Source organism: Schistocerca americana, chromosome X, assembly GCF_021461395.2.
Source record: "Schistocerca americana isolate TAMUIC-IGC-003095 chromosome X, iqSchAmer2.1, whole genome shotgun sequence".
NCBI lineage: Eukaryota > Metazoa > Arthropoda > Insecta > Orthoptera > Acrididae > Schistocerca > Schistocerca americana.
Window position 1 is genome coordinate 371,769,640 of NC_060130.1, and position 23,112 is coordinate 371,792,751.

The 23,112-nt window shown below is 44.6% G+C and overlaps 1 protein-coding gene across 1 annotated transcript in view; it reads right to left on the reverse strand.

The window, feature by feature from the left end:
* LOC124556038 overlaps positions 1-23,112 on the reverse strand; it is a 353,229-nt gene that overhangs the window by 42,428 nt on the left and 287,689 nt on the right. Inside the window, exons 6-8 of the mRNA XM_047130073.1 lie at positions 20,258-20,476; positions 4,855-4,967; positions 4,542-4,666 (exon numbers count right to left, since the gene is read on the reverse strand). Coding sequence (XP_046986029.1) covers positions 4,542-4,666; positions 4,855-4,967; positions 20,258-20,476 — 457 coding nt within the window. The remainder of the gene's footprint in view (positions 1-4,541; positions 4,667-4,854; positions 4,968-20,257; positions 20,477-23,112) is intronic.

Sequence of the window (23,112 nt, forward strand, 5' to 3'; positions counted from 1 at the left end):
GCATGGGTTTCAATAACATTCTGCATTATGTCTATTCAGGTAAACTGACTGCTGCATTGGGTGCTTTCATGGAAAGAGAACTAGCAAAGACAACCATCTGCCTCTAAATTGATATGGATCTGTGTTGAAGGATAATAGAAAGTAGGTGGAGTAATTGGCTGAGAAGTGATTAACAAGATAGACTGGTCATGCATTCTAGGGAGAGGAAGATGTTGTGGCATGTCATTTATTGCACATTTAACTTTTTCCTGTTGTTCTCTTGGGCTGTATCAGGTCTGTGGTATAACCTGCATTCGACTCAAATACAATTAATTTGTTTCTTGTCAGTGTGACATAGAGCACTATCAACCTGCAACTGGTAACAGTAAATCTCCCCCATATCACAACTGTCAGAGGAAAAAATGGTTCAAATGGCTCTGAGCACTATGGGACTTAACATCCATAGTCATCAGTCCCCTAGAACTTAGAACTACTTAAACCTAACTAACCTAAGGACAGCACAGAACACCCAGTCATCACGAGGCAGAGAAAATCCCTGACCCCGCCGGGAATCGAACCCGGGAACCCGGGCGTGGGAAGCGAGAACGCTACCACACGACCACGAGCTGCGGACAACTGTCAGAGGACTTACAACTCATGTGTGATGAATCATGTCCACTAAACTGATGGAGAACCTCTTTTGGTACCCTCTTCTAGATGAATGAAGATGCATGCGAAGTATAGCATTTCCCCACTACATAAGAAACTGTACTCTTTTTGTGTAGAAGGTAGTAGTTTTTTTATCACCTTAAAGTTTGTCACCATAGTGAGTGGGATAGAAAACCTGCATGGTTAATGTATGTCAGGAGTTGGAAATATATTTTCTGCATTGCATTATCAGCAGCACTGCAATTCTACAACTAATACATTCGAAACCACACTACTTTAACATTATAGCATGTTTAAGTGCAGAACAAAGTAGCATTATGAGTGTGTGTTTATGTTCAATGATCATTTCTCTCTTTCCAGTATCTTCTTGGTATGGAGTCTAAACACTACAACAATACTCCAGAATTAATAGCACAAGTGATTTACGTAAAATGTTTCAAACTCCTTCTATCTAGATCACCATCATGCATAAACCATGTTTTTCTTCTTCTTCTTCTTCTTCTTGAGCATCTGATATACCACCACAACCCTCTCAAACATATCAGGCTCGTATCCACAGTCTTTTCAGAACAGCAGTTATGGTGTTCAAATAAGACTATTGGTCTATATCACTAGCATCAGTTGGTTGTACAAGTTTAGAATACGTGTTATACTCTTTCCAAATGCCAAACATTGAAGTTTACTGATTATGTGGAAGTCAGCTTCTTCTGTTCCTTCATGAGACGTCAAATGCAGTATGTGTAGTACCCTCCTACTTCTGGTCAGTTCCAAATTGAACTGGTACATTGTTCCAGGGAGGGCTGGTTAGTGACAGACAAAAACTTACGAGATGAATAGAGAGATACCACCTAGAGTCTTTCCAGGATCCTTAGTCAATAGGTTCAATGAAGTGGCAACTCGTTTCGAAATAGAGGGCAGAGAGCTGCTATGGATATGATTCGTTTATTCCAGTGGTGTTCATCAAACGTTTTGGTGAGATCTTCCAATCTCAGTCTTTATCCTACAAATGTGACAATACAGAGATGACAGGCAGAGATGACCAAGTATAGTAAAATGAAGTGTTCCAAAAATGGCTCCAGGCACTATGGGACTTGACATCTGAGGTCATCAGTCCCCTAGACTTAGAACTACTTAAACCTAACTAACCTAAGCAAATCACACACATCAATGTCCAAGGCAGGATTCGAACCTGCGACCGTAGCAGCAGAAGTGTTCAGCTAACGGACGTAGTTTTTGCACCTCTTCTCTGCCGCTGGCTATTTCCCATGCTATGAAACAGTATTTGCATCACTTTTACAGAGCTCTGACCTTGGCAGTTTGCTTATCCATCATTGACAATAGTATCATAGTCCTAGTTCGTGGTTTTACTCAGCTGGATGTTACAAAATAACGAGAAGGTCGAGATGCGAATTATAGCTTGCTGTCAGGTGTAAAGGATATGTGGATAGAGTGTGTGATAGCTGGTGTTCTCTATTGATATTTATGAATTTGAAATGTATGTAAACGCCACATGCATGACAAGTTATCTGCATAACTTTCACAGAGACTAATTTTGAGTGCTAAGGCTACAAGGAGCTCCTGGAAATGGATGGCGGCAGGAGGGTGGTAGGCGCCAATGTACTGAATAGTGGCCACCCACAGCGAATTCAAGGCCGCTGGTCACTGCATTCGTCTGGTCACAGCGTCCACCCATCTGACAAATGCTGCCTCTTCCCACCACGAGACATAGCCGAGGGCCCTTCTTTTTAAAATTACGTAACACTTCATTAGAAGAGCAAAGACAGAAAAATAGATGTAGCATGCTGTTGGCCGTTCCGTGCTGAATGGTCAAGTATTTTGTCTTGCTCCAGGGGTCAGCATTTCCTAGAAATATGTTTGATTTCTGCAGACCTGAATCAATATGTCATTGTCAAGCCGTCACTGACCAAAGCTGAGCACCTGCAGTGGATTGAGCTCTTTGTGAACATTCAGTGACAGGATAGAACAGGCCTGGAATACCAGTGTACCTGCCTATGGGAGGTGGGGAGGGGTAGAGTGACGGAGCAAGAGAAGTAAGATTGGACTTCAGCTGCTTAATCTCTGTCCATACATCACGCTGAAGATACGTGCAGTGTTCTGGGAGAAATTTTTTTTTTCAGTAGTTGTGTGATGTTATTACAGTGTTTAGTCTTCCTGTAGAACCAAGGGTGGGATGCACTCATAGCATAATATAGCTGTGCTATTGTGCTTTTCTAAAGCTGCACACTTACAAGAGGATTATGTCTCCCCCCCTCCCCCCCCCCCCAAGACACAGTGGTACCACTCATGAGAAAAATATGTCTATCCATCACAGAATGTTCGCTTAATATTAATTATCATGTTGTTGTTTGGACCTACCAGCATTATGTTATTGGTGAAGTATTCTACTCACCATAGTGTGTGGAAATTGCTAGTTGAATGTACGTTTAAGGACTGTTGCAATCTGTTAAGTGCCTATTTTGTAGTATATTCAATGCGAGATTAAATGTTCTTGGTTCAATAATCATTGTAGCAAGCATAAGTTCATAGTATGAGTATGAGTTTACATATATTTTGCTGGAGATGTAACTGATTTAGCTGGAGACTTCACTGGTGGTAGTACTAAATCCGCTATTTGCACTTTTGCCACCACAATATTCATTTTAGAAACGTAAAGCTACATCATTTATATGATGTGGAGGTTATCTTGCGAGTGTAAACCGGCGGCACACGCAATGGGACTCTCACAAATAATTTAAGTAATTAAGATTTCCCTCCCACCTACACAGAGATGACCATCATATTAAAATCAGTTATATCAGCAAATTTATAATGCAATATGTAGTGTTAACCTGATATTTACAACTCCTCTGTACTGCTACCTTGAAAGACTTTATAGGTGACAAGGCATCTGGCGATGTTAAGAGAGACTGAAAGAAAGGGGGCATCCAGTGACAGGGGTAGAGCATGCTCTTAGCACTCCATCATGAGCCAAAAGTGAGTTTAATATTCCACTCCTGTGATGCAGGATGTAACAGATAAGAAGCTGATAAGAACACATATCCTTTTTAGCCGATGAGAAAATACTTAGAGGAAATACAGTCTATGGTATATGTTGTACAGGATTGTCAGAAGAAGCAATGAAACTTTAGCAATGTGAAAACATGTGTATGCTTTCATTTCTTCTGTCTTCAAAGATAACTCATATAAGAATGATGAATCTACATTTTGCATGAACAATTCTAGGTGTACTGACTACAACATTCCTGTTTTGGATTGGGTAATGTGGATTTTTTAAACTGCAGAGAGTCAATGTTGTGGGTACAAGTACAGTTAGAACTATACATTCAGGTCATGCCCACTTCTCTTACAGTGTCATGGCCAGCTGCTGACCAGAAGCCACAGCTTAGTCTAGGGTTTCTCAGAAGGATTATCCCCTGGGGTCATAAATCAGTTAGCATAATACTAGGTATCCCCAGGGAGTCATAAATCAGTAAGTATAACAATAGGTAAAGGGGAGAAGGAGGGGGTAATTTACCCCTGAATATATGTTTACCCCTAAATGTATGCAATCCACACAAACAAAAAGTCCTGGAACTCTCTTTGTTCCACTACTCATGTCTCTCTTCTTCCTTCAAGGATGGCAACAAACAGTTGCCAATTTGGTGGGGAAAATGTGTTGCAAATTCAGGAGGGTATGCAGAAATGTGAGGTGGGTGTATTTTTGTTTTGGTTGATTCAATAAACTTAACAGAAAACAATACTGGTTTAAATTTTACCTTCCGTTGTACAGTCCCTGGTGAATACTTCTTTCCTTGCATACACCTCTCTTACTTCCCCCATGAACTAGATGTTTTTAGAGAAATGGACAGTCTGTGATAAACAGATCTACTTACGCTGTCCTTTTGCGAACAATGGAGTTAGATCGATGTAAGTCAGGCCACGGAACTGACAGCCTTCTTTGTCTTTTCATTTCATCTCCTGCTGAATGTGTAGTTATTGGAAGTAATATGTCTCCTGTCTGAAAGGATACAGAAGCAGAGCTGTACTACCACTTTTGTATTTTTGGTTGCATATTTCTGTTTTGATCAGTGTTATTAAGAAACGGATATTTACATTACAGATCTTCAACCCAATATGCCATGGAAGAAAAATAGCTTACATCGAATTATTAATTAAAAAAATAGTAATCTGCTTACTTTTCAGTACCTTTGTGGATTTCTTAGAACTTTTATTCAGGCCTGTTGTGTTGTTCACATCTGGGAAATACTGAAACTGTCGTTTATCACTATGGGGCAGCTCCGTTATGTGATTAACAGATCCTGAAATTGTACATACATTTTTTAATATACTGCAGCTTACTGTAATGTAGCATAGCGCAGAAAATCTTTATTCACATTTTCAATCAATATAAAGTGTACACCATAATGTACTTCTAGCAAAAGAGCTAACATCATTTTATAGATGAGTTTTTGTGGCACAGGTTATGATGTAGAAGTGTATAGACCCCTCCAGCCATTATTTTGAGTACAGTTGATCAAATTCTACTTCAGACATAGAATACATATGTTATTAATATTTCTGTGCTTACACATAATTGTGGTGTTAAGATGGTGACACAATGAATCAGAAAGAAGGAAGATTAACGCAGTTGTTAGGGATGGAGCACAAGCTTGGGTATGGAAAAATGCAGGAGGTAATTGTCCATGTCCTTTTCAAATGAAACATCTCAGCAGTCAATGTAATTTAGATTAAGGATGGAAAAAGTGAGATTATGTACATTTTGGGGGTGATGTATGAAGTAGGTGCCGGTTTAATGAAAGGGGAAATGGAATCTGGAAGCTATGTGAGGCTTTCTCTAATAGATGAAGAAGATATGGAAGTTGAGATGAGATGGAGTGGAGGGGGTGTTCTACCATCGTTTACCCTTCATACTTCAAAATTTAGTTAGTTTGTTGTTTATGGGCATCCAACCATGACATTATCAACGTCTCAGAACTTTTAACAAGAAAAATATCATATACTCGGTTATTGCACACGCTCTTGTCAGATTGTGCCATCTTTGTCTTCCATTCATTATACACAAGTTAATCTGCGGTCGATATTACTGCTTTCTATATGGGGCAGTCAAATGAAAACGAGAGGGACGGAAAAGAAGTAAGGAAGTTGTATTATTTGAAAAGTAATCGCTATGATTGTTTATACATTTATCTAACTGCAAGGCAAGACGGTCAGGAAAAATATTTGCTGTTGGCTGTGGATCCATGATTGTATTTAGCTGTGTTTTTCTAGTAGTATATGTCTTAAATTTCGTGTTATGTGTTTTTTTTTTCTAAGAGGTTTAGCGTTTTGTAACTGTAATTGTAAATTCATTTAGTCTGTAGCGCAGTAGTTGCTCATTGCGTGTTTTGAAGACAAGTGACCGTTCGTTCAGCACGGTGGGCTAGTCAGTCAGGGTTCAGTTGTCGCCTGTTGCACATTTCCACAGCGACGAATTACGTATTTAGTTTTTCCTGTGTTTTCCTGGTAGTTTAAAATTTAAGAGTTTTAATCTCGCGTTTTTTAACTGTAAGTGCACATTCAGAACGTCTGTAGCGCAGTTTTCATTTCTTCTGAACAGCTAGTTACACATCTCATTAAGGCGTCAGCGTCCATTGGTGAAACGTCATTAGGGTATCAGGTTGCATATCTAGGTTTCTGTCTGCCTTAATTATTTATTCCTTCAGCTAATCTTGCTAGGATGGGTAGAATGTGCGCGTGCTGTGTGCGAATGCAGGAGGAGCTGGCCGCAGTTCACGAACAGCTGAATGCGCTTTCTGCTCCTGTCAACCGCCATCAGGCTGCTACTTCGGGGTGTAGCGGTGGCGGAGAATCGGCGCGTCTCACCGGACATAGCTGTCGCTTGTTTCGCCCGCGGGCTCTGCTGCTGAAGCACCAACGCAGTGGATCTACTGTCCTCAGAGCAGGGTGAGTGGCGGGTAGTAACGCGTTCGCGGCGTTCGAGGCGGAGGACATTGGAGGATGGGTGTCTGGTCTCGCATGTTCGCCCTATGAACGAATGCGTTTGGGGCTGGAAGGAAAGCCAATATGCACTCGTTCCTTCAGCAGGGTCCGAGCAGGCACACGTGGGCGGGGGTTTGCTAGTTTTCAGGAACTCCAACGTTAGACGCGTTGTGGAGCCCCTTAGAAAGATCGCGTATAGGGCTGGAAGGGAAGCCAATATGCACTCGTTATGTCTGCTTGGGGGCAGAATCCGAGACGTGGAAAAGGCCGTGCCTGTGCCTACCGAGCATTCAGGGTGCAGTTGTGTGCAAGTTGTGGCTCATGTCGACACTAAGGAAGTCTGTCACATGGGTTGTGAGGCCATCCTCAGCTCATACAGGCGGCTGGCAAGTGGTGAAGGCTGCTGGCGGCCTCACACATGGGATGCAAGCAGACCTTGCAATTTGCAGAGTTGTTCTCAGAGGTGATCGGGGTCCAGTGGTTAGGAACCGAAAATGGTTCAAATGGCTCTGAGCACTATGGGACTTAACATCTGAGGTCATCAGTCCCCTAGACTTAGAACTATTTAAACCTAACTAACCTAAGTACATCACACACATCCATGCCCGAGGCAGGATTCGAACCTACGACCGTAGCGGTCGCGCGGTTCCAGACTGAAGCGCCTAGAACCGCTCGGCCACAACAGCCGGCTTAGGAACTGAGTAGATGGCTTCAACGAAAGGCTTCGTCGGCTCTGTGACGGTCGTCGCTGCAGATATCAGGACCTACGTTATCGGAAGAGAATTTTAGGACTCTAGGAACCTCAGACTGCATTCAGAGTAAAGACATTTCAAATTTCAAAATTTTATCAGTAAACTGTCGAAGTATTCGTAACCTATGTCACGAATTTTACTGCCCTCCAGGAAAGTTCTCAGGCTCAAATTATTCTTGGAACCGGGAACTGGCTGAAACCCGAAGTAGAAAACTGAGATATTTAGCGAGTCATGGACAGATTAGACGCCATAGGAGTGGGAGTGTTCTTTGCAATTGACAAAAATGTTGTAGGACTCCCCTGGACAGGTCAGAGGTGCAAAGGAAGCAGCTACTCGGGTAGCAAGGTACTTGTAGAATGCCATGGACGTTTTTTAGGCTAGGCAGTAGTGTAAGGTATTGTGATGAACACTCGCCAGACGACACGCAGATAGCGAAATCAGACAGTGTTCAGTGTAAAAATACTTCCACTATCAAAATTTTATCAGTAAATTGTCAAAGTATTCGTAGCAAAGTTCCCGAATTTACTGCCCTCCAGAAAGTTATCGCGTTCATATTATTCTTGTGACCGAGAGCTGGCTGAAACCCAGAGCAGAAAGCTCTGAGATATTTAGTGATTCATGGAAAGTACACTACTGGCCATTAAAATTGCTACACCACGAAGATGACGTGCTACAGACGCGAAATTTAACCGACAGGAAGAAGATGCTGTGACATGCAAATGATAAGCTTTTCAGAGCATTCACACAAGGTGGCGACACCTACAACGTGCGGACATGAGGAAAGTTTCCAACCGATTTCTCATCCACAAACAGCAGTTGACCAGCGTTGCCTGATGAAACGTTGTTGTTATGCCTCGTGTAAGGAGGAGAAATGCGTACCATCACGTTTCCGACTTTAATAAAGGTCGGATTGTAGCCTATCGCGATTGCGGTTTATCGTATCGCGACATTGCTGCTCGCGTTGGTCGAGATGAAATGGATCAAATGGCTCTGAGCACTATGGGACTTAACATCTTAGGCCACCAGACCCCTAGAACTTAGAACTACTTAAACCTAACTAACCTACGTACATCACACACATCCATACCCGAGGCAGGTTTCGAAACTGCGACCGTAGCAGTCCCGCGGTTCCGGTCTGCAGCGCCTAGGACCGCACGGCCACCGCGGCCGGTTGGTCGAGATGCAGTGACTTTTAGCAGAATATGGAATCGGTGGGTTCAAGAGGGTAACACGGAACGCCGTGCTGGATCCCAACGGCCTCGTATCACTAGCAGTCGAGATGCCAGGCATCTTATCCGCATGGCTGTAACGGATCGCGCAGCCACGTCTCGATCCCTGAGTCAACAGATGGGGACGTTTGCAAGACAACAACCATCTGCACGAACAGTTCGACGACCTTCGCAGCAGCATGGACTATCAGCTCAGAGACCATGGCTGCGGTTACCCTTGACGCTGCATCACAGACAGGAGCGCCTACGATGGTGTACTCAACGACGAACCTGGGTGCACGAATGGCAAAACGTCATTTTTTCGAATGAATCCAGGTTCTGTTTACAGCATCATAATGGTCGCATCCGTGTTTGGTGGCATCGCGGTGGACGTACATTGGAAGCGTGTATTCGTCATCGCCATACTGGCGTATCACCCGGTGTGATGGAATGGGGTGCAATTGGTTACACGTCTCGGTCACCTCTTGTTCGCATTGACGGCACTTTGAACAGTGGACGTTACATTTCAGATGTGTTACGACCCGTGGCTCTACCCTTCATTCGATCCCTGCGAAACCCTACATTTCAGCAGGATAATGTACGACCGCATGTTGCGGATCCTGTACGGGCCTTTCTGGATTGATATGGTAACTGCACGGAGGCTGTGTAAGGGCTTCCTAGAGAAACGTCTGCAATGTTGTCGAAACAATTTTGGCAACACGTGGGCCCGCCCATGAAGGTATTGACTGTGTTGCCTCACAGTGGGATAAATGAATTAACAGTTACGGCAATTACGTTTGAAATAGCAAACACGTTACTTCTTTTTTTTTATATCTGTCTCGTTTTCATTTGACTGACCTTGTACATCAAACAGGACATAGCTACACTCCTGGAAATTGAAATAAGAACACCGTGAATTCATTGTCCCAGGAAGGGGAAACTTTATTGACACATTCCTGGGGTCAGATACATCACATGATCACACTGACAGAACCACAGGCACATAGACACAGGCAACAGAGCATGCACAATGTCGGCACTAGTACAGTGTATATCCACCTTTCGCAGCAATCCAGGCTGCTATTCTCCCATGGAGACGATCGTAGAGATGCTGGATGTAGTCCTGTGGAACGGCTTGCCATGCCATTTCCACCTGGCGCCTCAGTTGGACCAGCGTTCGTGCTGGACGTGCAGACCGCGTGAGACGACGCTTCATCCAGTCCCAAACATGCTCAATGGGGGACAGATCCGGAGATCTTGCTGGCCAGGGTAGTTGACTTACACCTTCTAGAGCACGTTGGGTGGCACGGGATACATGCGGACGTGCATTGTCCTGTTGGAACAGCAAGTTCCCTTGCCGGTCTAGGAATGGTAGAACGATGGGTTCGATGACGGTTTGGATGTACCGTGCACTATTCAGTGTCCCCTCGACGATCACCAGTGGTGTACGGCCAGTGTAGGAGATCGCTCCCCACACCATGATGCCGGGTGTTGGCCCTGTGTGCCTCGGTCGTATGCAGTCCTGATTGTGGCGCTCACCTGCACGGCGCCAAACACGCACACGACCATCATTGGCACCAAGGCAGAAGCGACTCTCATAGCTGAAGACGACGCGTCTCCATTCGTCCCTCCATTCACGCCTGTCGCGACACCACTGGAGGCGGGCTGCACGATGTTGGGGCGTGAGCGGAAGACGGCCTAACGGTGTGCGGGACCGTAGCCCAGCTTCATGGAGACGGTTGCGAATGGTCCTCGCCGATACCCCAGGAGCAACAGTGTCCCTAATTTGCTGGGAAGTGGCGGTGCGGTCCCCTACGGCACTGCGTAGGATCCTACGGTCTTGGCGTGCATCCGTGCGTCGCTGCGGTCCGGTCCCAGGTCGACGGGCACGTGCACCTTCCGCCGACCACTGGCGACAACATCGATGTACTGTGGAGACCTCACGCCCCACGTGTTGAGCAATTCGGCGGTACGTCCACCCGGCCTCCCGCATGCCCACTATACGCCCTCGCTCAAAGTCCGTCAACTGCACATACGGTTCACGTCCACGCTGTCGCGGCATGCTACCATTGTTAAAGACTGCGATGGAGCTCCGTATGCCACGGCAAACTGGCTGACACTGACGGCGGCGGTGCACAAATGCTGCGCAGCTAGCGCCATTCGACGGCCAACACCGCGGTTCCTGGTGTGTCCGCTGTGCCGCGCGTGTGATCATTGCTTGTACAGCCCTCTCGCAGTGTCCGGAGCAAGTATGGTGGGTCTGACACACCGGTGTCAATGTGTTCTTTTTTCCATTTCCAGAAGTGTATAAATCACAATTTTTTTCAAATATTCCTTTCGGCATCTTTTATAACACACTGACGACACCTCTCGTGTATATTTAAAGAACGTCATGGTGGTAGCCACCAAAAGCTGCTGTAATGTGTATTTATTCACGGATAACAAAATTTGGTGAAGCGACCATCTTCAAGTCGCGGATGAGCATAACGCGTCATATCCAAAATTATTATCAGTTTCAGCATAATGATTATGTATTTGACGCAAAAGAACCTTCCATGAACATGATGAGTTGTTCATCTGTGACTTGAAGGTAGTCGCTTCACCTAATCTGTTTTTGAATAAATCCGCATTAAAGCAGCTTTTACGCCAACGGCCTTAACTCGTTGAATGCACGAGTTCTCATCACGTCACCGTAGTTGAGCCATGTTGGGTATGGTCAGTTCAAAAATGTTCAAATGTGTGTGAAATCTTATGGGACTTAACTGCTAAGGCCATCAGTCCCTAAGCTTACACACTACTTAACCTAAAGTACCCTAAGGACAAACATACACACCCATGCCCGAGGGAGGACTCGAACCTCCGCCGGGATCAGCCGCACAGTCCATGACCGCAAAAAAAAAAAAAAAAAAAAAAATGGTTCAAATGGCTCTGAGCACTATGGGACTTAACATCTGAGGTCATCAGTCCCCTAGAACTTAGAACTACTTAAACCTAACTAACCTATGGACATCACACACATCCATGCCCGAAGCAGGATTCGAACTTGTGAGCGTAGCGGTCGCACGGTTCCGAACTGAAGCGCCTAGAACCGCTCGGCCACATCGGTCGGCCCATGACTGCAGCGCCTTAGAGCATGGTCAGTACTTCGGTGGGTAACCGCTTGTGTACACCACGTGCTGTTGCCTGTTTTCCCTTCGAAAGTTTATAAAGCATTCTGTCAATAGAGTATAAATAGCGATAGTAAAGAATGTTAAAATTCAGTAAAACAGTCTGTACACATCCTCGTACCGTAGTTATACCCATGGATGGTGACTCGCCGTCGAGGACAACATAATGGGTTCTTTCAACCAAATATTTTATGATTTTAATATAAAATGGTTTGACAAACTGTTTTCCGTAATAGTTATTCATTCTCCTACTGACGCTTATTTTACATATACCATACGTGCTTCTTTTATGTACGCGATTTCTGTCGGTAGTTAACGTGGTGACAAATTTATATTTTTTGGAGTGCCTTACTTTCACGTTATTTCATACAGAATTTATTTATATTATCAGTGTATTATTAGACTTTACGAAATATTTCGTCAATGCTAAATTTTGGAGCCAGAATTTGTCCAAGTTTATAACCAGGTTCTTTGACACTGATGTACAGTCCATGCGAGTGATTCCATACGAGTGATCACTCCAGCGGTTTATTCTGACCACTGGAGACCGAATTGTGGCAGTCAGTTTCTTCGCTACTATCGTGTATCAAAGCTGAAACACGACGTTCGACATCAGACAGTGGCTGCCTCCTCTCTGCCATGGTGCCTGTGGCGGGCCTCGCTGGAGAGTAATATCGATACCGGCAAGTCATTGATATGGTAACCAAATACAGCCATCTGTGCTACGACTACTTTCCACGACTTCATACAATGCCCATAAAGGGCGGTCTACACACAGAAACGATCAAATAATGTCTGTTACTTCCATTCTTTAAACTAATTACGATAGGATTTGTCTTGAACATTTGTGTGTTTAATTTTTGTATATATTTCTATATCCATTCCTCTTGTAAATTCGAATACACCATTCAAAGCAGCGTACCTCACGCACGGGGTGACAATTATTGAACTATATGAAATAAAATCGTCGTAACTTCTGAACGGTTTGCCTTCGGATGTTCAAACTACACGGTTGGCCGCGGGGCATGATGGGAATTAGTATGCGCTGAATGGTTTGGTTTAGCGACGAAGCCCATTTTCATTTGGATGGGTTCGTCAAAAAGCAAAATTGGTGCATTTGGGGGACAGAGAATCCACATTTCGCGATCGAGAAGTCTCTTCACCCTCAACTGGTGACTGTGTGGTGTGCAATGTCCAGTCACGGAATAATCGATGCAATATTCCTTGATGGCACAGTGACTACCGAACGGTACGTGAAGGTTTTGGAAGATTATTTCATCCCCATTATCCAAAGTGACCCGGATTTCAACAAGATGTAGTTCATACAAGACGGAGCTCGACCCCACCGAAGCAGGAGAGTGTTTTATGTCCTGCAGGAGTGCTTTAGGGACGGTATTCTGGCTCTGGGGTACCCACAGGCCACTGACATGGTCCTCTATTGGCCGCCATATTCTCCAGATCTGAACACATGCGACTCCTTTTTTTGGAGCTGTATTAAAGACAAAGTGTACAGCATTAATTCCAAAACTATTGCTGAAATGAAAAAAGGCCATTCAGGATATCATTGACAGCATCGATGTTCTGCGGGTCATGCAGAATTTCGCTATTCGTCTGCACCACATCATCGCCAATGATGGCAGGCATGTCGGACATGTCATAAACTAAATCCGAATATCTGTAGTGACGTTTACACGTTGTTACTAATTTCTGTTTTTTTTCATATACTTCAGTAATTGTCACCCTGTAAGAGGCACATAATTGGTTGTTAATGATGTAATGATGTATACGATGGGCGGAGCTTGCACTAATACAGGGTGAGTCACTAACTGTTGCACTTAGAATAACTCTGAAAGTATGATAGCTGCTGAAAAGTTTGTGGGACAAATGTTGCACGGGATAACGGATGCCATAATATGACGTTGGTTTTTTGTTGCTAGGTGGTGTCGCGTCAGAAATATGAAGGTCAACTTTGTTTTTTAAATGGGATGCTATAGTGTGTACTTATTTTCTGACAGCGGCTATCGAGACGAATTCAATGATGTGTAACAGTAAGGTCTTTGAAGGTCAACTAAGGTCAAAAACGTGGCATGAGCGTCCATTTACAGAGGGTGTTCGAAGTGATGACCATTGGTATCAATGCAGTGCTGCAATCTTCTTATCACTTAGGCACTTATCGAAGCACATGCTCTGACAATTCTCTCTCGTATATCGTGCAAATAGTAAATATTCGCCGAATACGGCGTATCTATCTAACATGCCATTGACATGTAAACACCATTCGACAGTTTCACAATACAACACTAATAGGAACGGTAAGACTAGATCGTCAAATCAAGCGAATGTGATTGATGTATTCCTTCGAAGAACAAGTCTATATGCTTCTCATTTACGGAGAATGCCAACGAAATTCAGTGAGAGCTAGAGTGTTATACGGCAAAAGATATCCTCAACGGACTCACCCTCACGTCGTACATTTAAATATGTGTATGATAAATTGAGAGCAACTGGATCTTTAACGCATCGGAAACATATCCGGCAAGGGAAAGTTACTAACGAGGAAACGGAAATTGGTACTCTTGCCACTGTAGTTCGAGAACCTTGTATTAGTCGCGTCAAAGCGGAAGGGAATTTGGTATGAGCCACAGTAGTGTTATTCGTCTTCTGCATCGCCATAAATATCATCCTTACCATATCAGTCTCCACCAAGAATTAACTGTTACGCATTGTATGCGTCGCATTGAATTCTGCCGATGGGCTTAACTTCGGATTCATAGGGATGACACATTTATTAGTTTGATTTTATTTACGAACCATGGAAATGTTAATTTGCATAACATGCATCATTGGGCAACTGAAAATGCATGTCGACTGCGGCAAGTTGCACACCACAAACCGTGGTCGGTGAACGTATGGTGTGGGTTTCTGGAGGACAGAATTATGGGCCCCTATTTCATCGAAGGAAATCTTAATGGTCGGTAGGACACCACATTCCTACAAGAAATATTAGGTCTGTTATTGGAAGAAATACCTTTAGAAACAAGGAACAGAATGTAGTATCAACGCGAAGGGTGTCCGGCGCAGTTTTCGCTGATGGCTGTAAATGAGTTGCAGAGACAATTCCGAAATCGTTGGATTCGACGCGGAGGAGATGTGTCGTGGCCGGCTCGTTCGCCTGACTTGACGCCTGTGGATTTTTGCTTTGTGTAAAAGACATTGTTTGTAAAGACGTTCCAACTACACCTGAAGATGTGCGAGAGAGAATTGTCAGAGCATGTGCGTCGATAAGTGCCGATGATAAGAAGACTGCAGCACTGCATTGGTACCAATGGTCATCACTTCGAACACCTTCTGTGAATGGACGTTCATGCCACCTTCGTGACCTTCAAAGACCCTACTGTTACACATCATTGGATTTGGCCGAGCAGTTCTATGCGCTTCAGTCCGGAAACGCGCTGCTGTTACGGTCGCAGGTTCGAATCCTGCCTCGGGCATCGCTGTGTGTGATGTAGGTTAGTTAGGCTTAAGTAGTTCTAAGTCTAGGGGACTGATGACCTCAGATGTTAAGTCCCATAGAGCTTAGAGCCATTTGAACCATTTCATACGTCTCGATGGCTGCTATCAGAAAATAAGTACCGAACTATTGCATCCCATTTAAAAAACAAAGTTGACTTTCATAGCTCTGAAGGGACCCCATTTAGCAACAAAAAACCAACGTCATATTATGGCCCCCGTTATCCCACCCAACTTTTGTCCCACAAACGTTTCAGCTTCCGTCATACTTTCGGAATTATTCTTGGTGGCAATAGTTAGTGACTCGTCCTGTATATCCTCTAGTGTTGCTGCGTTACTCAAAAGTACACGTCCATAATGTTACGGATAAAGCTCCTTCCACAAGCCACCAGCGGGCATCATGGGTAGAAAAACTTACTTTGTTATTATTTTAGCTTTTATTTCAGAGGTTTTTTAGTGCTATTACCATATCTTTGTACAGAAATCCCTCTGAACATGTATTGCTATTGTACTGCAGTAATTACGGCCTGAAGATAATCTAAACTCTAGACCGACATCGGGTACCAACCAAAATAAACATCTGTTGCAATCGAGACTGTTTTACTGAATTTTAATCTTTTCCCTTCGCCTTTACGTCAAAGTTGAGGAGAGGTGATTTCGTAAGGTCTTTGCAGAAATGTCTTGGATTGAAGTCCAAACCTCTCAACAGCATCTCGTGAAGTGAGGGCATGTAACAATGTCGATGGTGATCCATCCGTCGTCTGGGGACGGGGGCTATTCGAGAGGGACAGGGTATGTGGCGGCACTGGGTTTCACCCTTTCCCTTCTCTCATCATCATCCAGCACAAACATGACACCACACTACACACACCTACACTTGTGCTGTACACTTTACACACAACTCTCACAGTTCCCGAAGCAAAAGGCGTCATTGTGAGGAAGGACAGAAAAACCTCTCCAGGTAGACGACTGAATCTGCCTTTCGGAACGCTTTCGACACAAAATATTTTCTCATGTATAGAAGATGAAAAAACGATAACTGTTCACAACGTACCGCTGTGGTGAAGGTGAAGTCGAGACGAAAAAATTGACGCAGGACACTTGCGGTTCATCAAATCGGAGCACAACATCAAATTGGTCACGAAAGCCACTTAACCTGCACCGCATCCGCGCCGGCTAGATTTCAGCTAAAATCGTCCTTGAATATTGAAAACCCTTTGTTGTTTCACTTAAAAAATCTGATTTTGACGTTTGGGTAAATCTTACCTCAACATATAGCGAATCTTAACAGGGTAAGATCGACAGTTAAATGGTTTTGTTTGTTAGGTCTTCTTACTACGATATTGCTGCGCTCGTACGGGAGAAGTTTTGATCGAATGGTAAACGTAATTAGTTTTTGCATAACATGTACAAAAGTTGTTTTTCTTTCGTTACCGTCAGGGAAAAGTTTAAATGAATAATTTTAACGAAGTAGCCGACTACGCCGGTGCCGTAATAGAGCGAGAGGATATTGAAAATCTTCCGCGGTGCTCACGTACTGTAGCTTAGATGGCTTTTGTGGACGAATTTGAGATTATTCCCCAGCTTGCAACACCACAAATATCCTAAATCAAATACTGTGATACGCTGTAAACAATTATCGTTTATATCCTGTATCTCGAAGCAACTGACGCCATCTTGCTTTCCCAGGACTTTATTGTTATTACTTAAAAGGGAACCTCCCCATCGCACCCCCTTTAGATTTAGTTACAAGTTGGCACAGTGGATAGGCCTTGAAAAACTGAGCACAGATCAGTCGAGAAAACAGGAAGAAGTTGTGTGGAACTATGAAAAAATAAGCAAAATATACAAACTAAGTAATCCATGCGCAAGGTAGGCAACATAGGGGTTAGTGGGAGCTCAGCAGTGCCGTGGTCCCGTCGTTAGCGTGAGTAGCTGCGGAACGAGAGGTCTTTGGTTCAAGTCTTCCCTCGCGTGAAAAGTTTGATTTTTTATTTTCAGTTTATGTGACAAACTCTTGTGTTTTCATTACTTTTTGGGAGTGATTATCACATCCACAAGAAAACCTAAATCGGATAAGGTAGAAGAATCTTTTTACCCATTTGCCAAGTGTACAAGTTAGGTAGATCAACAACATATTCCTATCATGTGACGCACATGCCGTCACCAGTGTCGTATACAATATATCAGACGTGTTTTCCTGTGGAGGAATCGGTTGACCTATGACCTTGCGATCAAATGTTTTCGTTTCCCATTGGAGAGGCACGTCCTTTCGTCTACTAGTCGCACGGTTTTGCGGCGTGGTCGCAAAACACAGACGCTAAACTTATCAGTGAAGAGAGCGTCTTTGAACGAACGGAAAGATCATAACTTTGCGATAATATTGAAAGTAAACCTGTCCATTATAATTATTCTGGCTGTTATGCCGTGGTCGGTTAATTAATTTTGTCTCAATTCCCAACGTTTCGTCTCCGACTGCGGGAGACATCTTCAAGGGGGTCCGTAGGTCGATGGAAGGTCGAACACACCCACTGGCTCGCTACTGACTGCCGCTAAATTCCGTGTTCGCGCGCTCCCTCGCCGTGGTGTGACGCCACGTGTTTTGAAAACGTCAGTGCAATTGGCCGCTGTCCGTCGCCGTCGATCGCCGTTGCCATCACCCAGTAGTGTACGGGTGGTACACATCTTCTTTAACACCGGCATCCATATACCGTTTAATTTCACGCCCTCCTCCTTTCGTTTGAAATTATTTGGGTGTTTAGCGATTTCAATTGCCTCCCTGTAGAGCCTTTCGTAGTATCCGCTTGTGGCCGCTAATACTTGCGTCTCCTCGAAACGAATATTGTGGTTCCCTGGCTGGAAAGCATGCTCCGCAACAGCTGATCGTTCCGTTTCTCCTCTTCTACAATTTCCCTTGTGCTCTTCCAAACGTTTAGAAACATTTCTTTTAGTGGTACCCACATAAACATCACCACAGCTGTATGGGATCCTATACACTCCAGCTTTCAAAAAATGGCTCTGAGCACTATGGGACTCAACATCTGTGGTCATACGTCCCCTAGAACTTAGAACTACTTAAACCTAACGATATCACACACATTCATGCCCGAGGCAGGATTCGAACCTGCGACCGTAGCGGTCACGCGGTTCCAGACTGAAGCACCTTTAACCGCACGGCCACACCGGCCGGCACACTCCAGCTTTTTCCAAAGGTTTGCGAGCGTCCTTGGCAGGCTTAAGGTATTCCTGTATCTTCCTGGTGGGCTTGTAAATTACGGTAATATTCCGCTTCGTCAAGATTCTCCCTATTCTTTCCGTTACATTTTTAACAAACGGCAGGAAAACCTTAGATTTTGCAGTAGCCTGTACGTCAGTATGATTTCTGCGTGGCTGCCTCAACGCACGTTTTATTTCGGCGGACGAATATCCGTTCTTCATTTGTGCATTGTGGAGATGTTCCATCTCAGCGTCGAGCAACTCAGGTTCACAAATATTTCTAGCTCTGTCCGCTAACGTCTTGATAACACCCCGCTTCTGTTGTGGGTGGTGCTTCGAATCCTGGTGCAAATAACGGTCCGTGTGCGTGGGTTTGCGGTATACTGAGTGGCCCAAACTACCATTTTCGTTTCTAAAAACAAGCACATCGAGGAAATGTAATTTGCCGTCTACCTCCTCCTCCATTGTAAACTGAATTCTCGAGTTTATACTGTTCAGATGTTCGTGGAACCGGCTTAGTTCCTCCCTACCACGTCTCCACAGCACAAACGTGTGATCCACGTATCGGAACCATACATTTGGTTTTTTGCTGGCAGTACCTAAGGCCTGTTCTTCGAATTTCTCCATAAAGAAGTTTACAATTACGGGACTTAGGGGGCTTCCCATAGCCATGCCATCAATTTGCTCATAAAACTGTTCATTCCACTTGAAGTATATGGTCGTCAAACAACACTTAAACAGTTCTGAAATATCGGCAGGAAAAATTCGATCCAGCTGTTCCAATAGATCATTAAGTGGAATCATGGTAAACAGCGATACCACATCGAAGCTGACCAATATGTCCTCCGGCTGGACCACTATGCCATTCAATCTGCTGATGAAATGTGTCGAATTCTTTATATAAGAGTCCGAACGGCCCACATGTGGTTTCAACAGCGTAGTCAAAAACTTGGCTAACGAGTAGGTTGGCGAACCAATGGCACTTAGTATCGGTCTTAACGGCACATTTTCTTTATGAATTTTGGGCAAACCATAAAGCCTCGGTGGTAGCGCAACCGAATTGCAGAGACCTTTCTGTACACTCTCTTCAATGGAGCACTTTTTTATTAACCGCGACACAGTTCTGAGAACGTTGTTAGTGGTGTCTTTATTCAGCTTCCTATATGCTTGCTGATCCAGTAGATAAGTAATTTTACTCTGACAGTCGGCCACATCCATAACCACCGATGCGCTTCCTTTGTCAGCTAGGAGAACCAAAATACTATCGTCGTCATTCAGGATAATTATAATGGACATGATATTTCCGGCCGTGAAAGTCTACATTTTAGAAAGTAAACCTTTCACTCGAGGGAAGACTTGAACCAAGGACCTCACGTTCCGCAGCTGCTCACGCTAACCACGGGACCACGGCACTGCTGGGCTCACACTATCCTTGACGTTGCCTATCTTGCGTATCGTCTACTCAGTTAGTATATTTTACTTATTTTTTTTTCATAGTTCCACACAACTTCTTCCTGTTTTCTCGATTGATCTGTGTTCAGTTTTTAAGGCCTATCCACAGTGCCAACTTATAACTAAATCTGAGGGGGATGCGATGGGGAGGATCCCTTGTTAGGTCTCTTGCTTTCCACTCGCTACGGACGTCTTATGTCGGAATGCAGCATCTCGCCGAAGCTATGTCCAAAATTACCGCCAGAGTGGTAATAAATAAGGGAGTAAAAGAGGATGAGGAGCAGAAAGGAGGCAAGTTACGTACGCTGCGCGCGGCTGCGCAGTGTGAGCGTGAAGCGCGGCTGGCTCGGCGGCAGAGCCGGCGGCGGAGGCTGCGGAGTGGCGACGAGGCAGCCGCTGTTCTCCTCGCCCACGCCGGAGTCCGACTGGCTGGTCACCGCGCTGTGCACGCACGCCGGGAACGACAGCCGCATCTCCAGCTCCTCGGACTGGTGCAGGTTGGCCGCCACCGTCACTGACCATCCTGCGGCACAAACTCTGCCTGTAGTGGTCAGCTGCGATTGGGATGGGCTATTTCATTAATACCAATAAGGTTCAAATGGCTCTGAGCACTATGGGACTCAACTGCTGTGGTCATTAGTCCCCTAGAACTTAGAACTACTTAAACCTAACTAACCTAAGGACATCACACACATCCATGCCCGAGGCAGGATTCGAACCTGCGACCGTAGTAGTCGCACGGTTCCGGACTGCGCGCCTAGAACCGCGAGACCACCGCGGCCGGCAATACCAATAAGGTCTCAATGATTTAACAAACGTATGCAGAATATTAAAAAAATGCACGAACGCACTACAAAAGTCCATGTATCGGGTAGAATCCTACGGTTTACCTTTTACCAAGCTTCAGTTGTTACGATGGACAGAGGCCGAGTGCTTCGCTCGTACAGTCCAACTCGAAAGCGCGTGGTAAATTCGCGTGAACGTAAAATGACTTTTTTTTATAATAAAATCAATATCTATATATGTCTTTGGAGAGAGAGAGAGAGAGAGAGAGAGATTGATTTTTGATTGAGATTTTTACTTTAAGTCGTAGAGAGAGAGATTGATTTTTGATTGAGTTTTTTACTTTAAGTCGTAACTGGTACCTGAATTTTGGTTGCTTCCTCCTTTAATCATCAGCTTCTGCACCAGTTGTTGACGTATTGCAATTTGGAGGAAGTTATTGTTCTTTAAGGTTTAAAATACGACTCTGTTAGTTACTTGGCCGTATTGCGGATAGCTCTGACCCCAAGTTTTCGTAGCTTTTCATACCTAAGCGACCACTGTTGTAAGCAAGTAAGATCAAACAGCAATCTGCTTTTCGTGAGAAAAGGAGATTCCTTGGCACACAAACTTCCTTCAAACTACACGTCCTGCTACATCAAAATTGGTCAGTGGAGTTCAGCACCATACTATTGTACAAGAACATAATCCAATTACTCTAATTAAGAAATTATCAGAGGTTGTTACTTATTAAATGAAAACTATAGCGAATGCATTTCTTTTCCTGTGTTTTAGTGAGCTTTGTACTCTTACAATTCTGTCGATTGATAGAATTCCATGTAATTTTTCTCCCATCGGAGAAGTATTGTAAACTGTGCTAAACTACTGCAAATACCGTTATGCGTGTCTCCAGCTTTTGCTATGCCTCATCCCTTGTCGTTATTTGTAAATGCTAACTTACCCTAACAATGCTATTCACCGAGATCACTTCTAAACTAAAACAACTTGGTCACTTTCATGAAGAAACAACGGAATTCCCAACCGAACCCGGTATCGCCAGAACATTTTACCGTAACAGATAAAACCAAATCGTAAATTTGTTTGCTTATGCTAGGAAAAAAATGGCTCTAAGCACTACGGGACTTAACATCTGAGGTCATCAGTCCCCTAGACTTAGAACTGCTTCAACCTAACTAATCTAAGGACATCACACACATCCATGCCCGACGCAGGATTCGAACCTGCGACCGTAGCAGCTGCGCGGTTTAACACCGACGTGCAGGGAAAACAATCGACACGACATGGTATCCAGGCAGGACTACCCCAAGGAAGCATCCTAGGGCCCTTACTGTTTAACCTCTATATTAACGACCTCCCTGCTATACACAACACGACGATGGCAATCTACGCGGATGACACTCCCATCCTTGCGCAAGACTGGAAGCCGTCTAACATTAACTCACGACTACAGACTGCACTCAGAGCGGCAGAGCCTTGGCTGGTGAAATGGCGTGTTAGAATAAACGTCGACAAGTGCGTAGTCGTTCTGTTCACTAGAAGACCGAAACTACTGCGCAAACATCAGCACTGGAACCCAATAACACTACATGCACGCCCAATACGTTTCCGCGAGAAGGTCAAATACCTCGGTGTCTGGCTGGACCGGAAACTACTCTGGCGGGACCACATTCAACACATGACCAACAAAGCAAAAGCGAGGCTCAAACAACTCTACCCTATGCTTAACAGGTGTAGCACACTGAATAGGAGGGTGTTTAGATCGATGTACATGACACTTATTCGACCCCTGATGACGTACGCCCACACGCCTGCACCGTCTGCAGCACATACAGAACAAAGTACTCAGAATCATAAGTAACGCTCCGCGCTACACACGTACCGCGGACCTTCACCGGGAGTATCGGCTACTTACCATCTTGCAGGTATTCCAAAAGCTCTCTACACGACTGTACAATAACACGAGACACTCGCGTAACCCGTTTATCGTTTCTCTGGGTAATTACGACCACAACCATAGATGGAAACATAGTAGACCAAATACACTATTGGCAAGAAACTAAACATCTATGGTCCATAGCACGCTAACACGACAGTACTGGCGAGCCCCTGCAACACAGCTACTACTGGTAACCCCAGATGCTCGACCCGCCGAAAAACAGACAATCGCTGGGAAACCGTACTGTACACAGCACGCAAACCAGCCACACCCCCCCCCCCCCCCCCCCTACAATGTGAGCTGATCTATGACCGATCGCCCACTAATGTATGACAACCTTGAACTGTTACAGGGACGCAGCAACTGCAGCAAGCCCTACAACGAGCTTCCGCAATGACAAAGGTAACGATGCACGGTACCTCGCACTAACACAACCACAC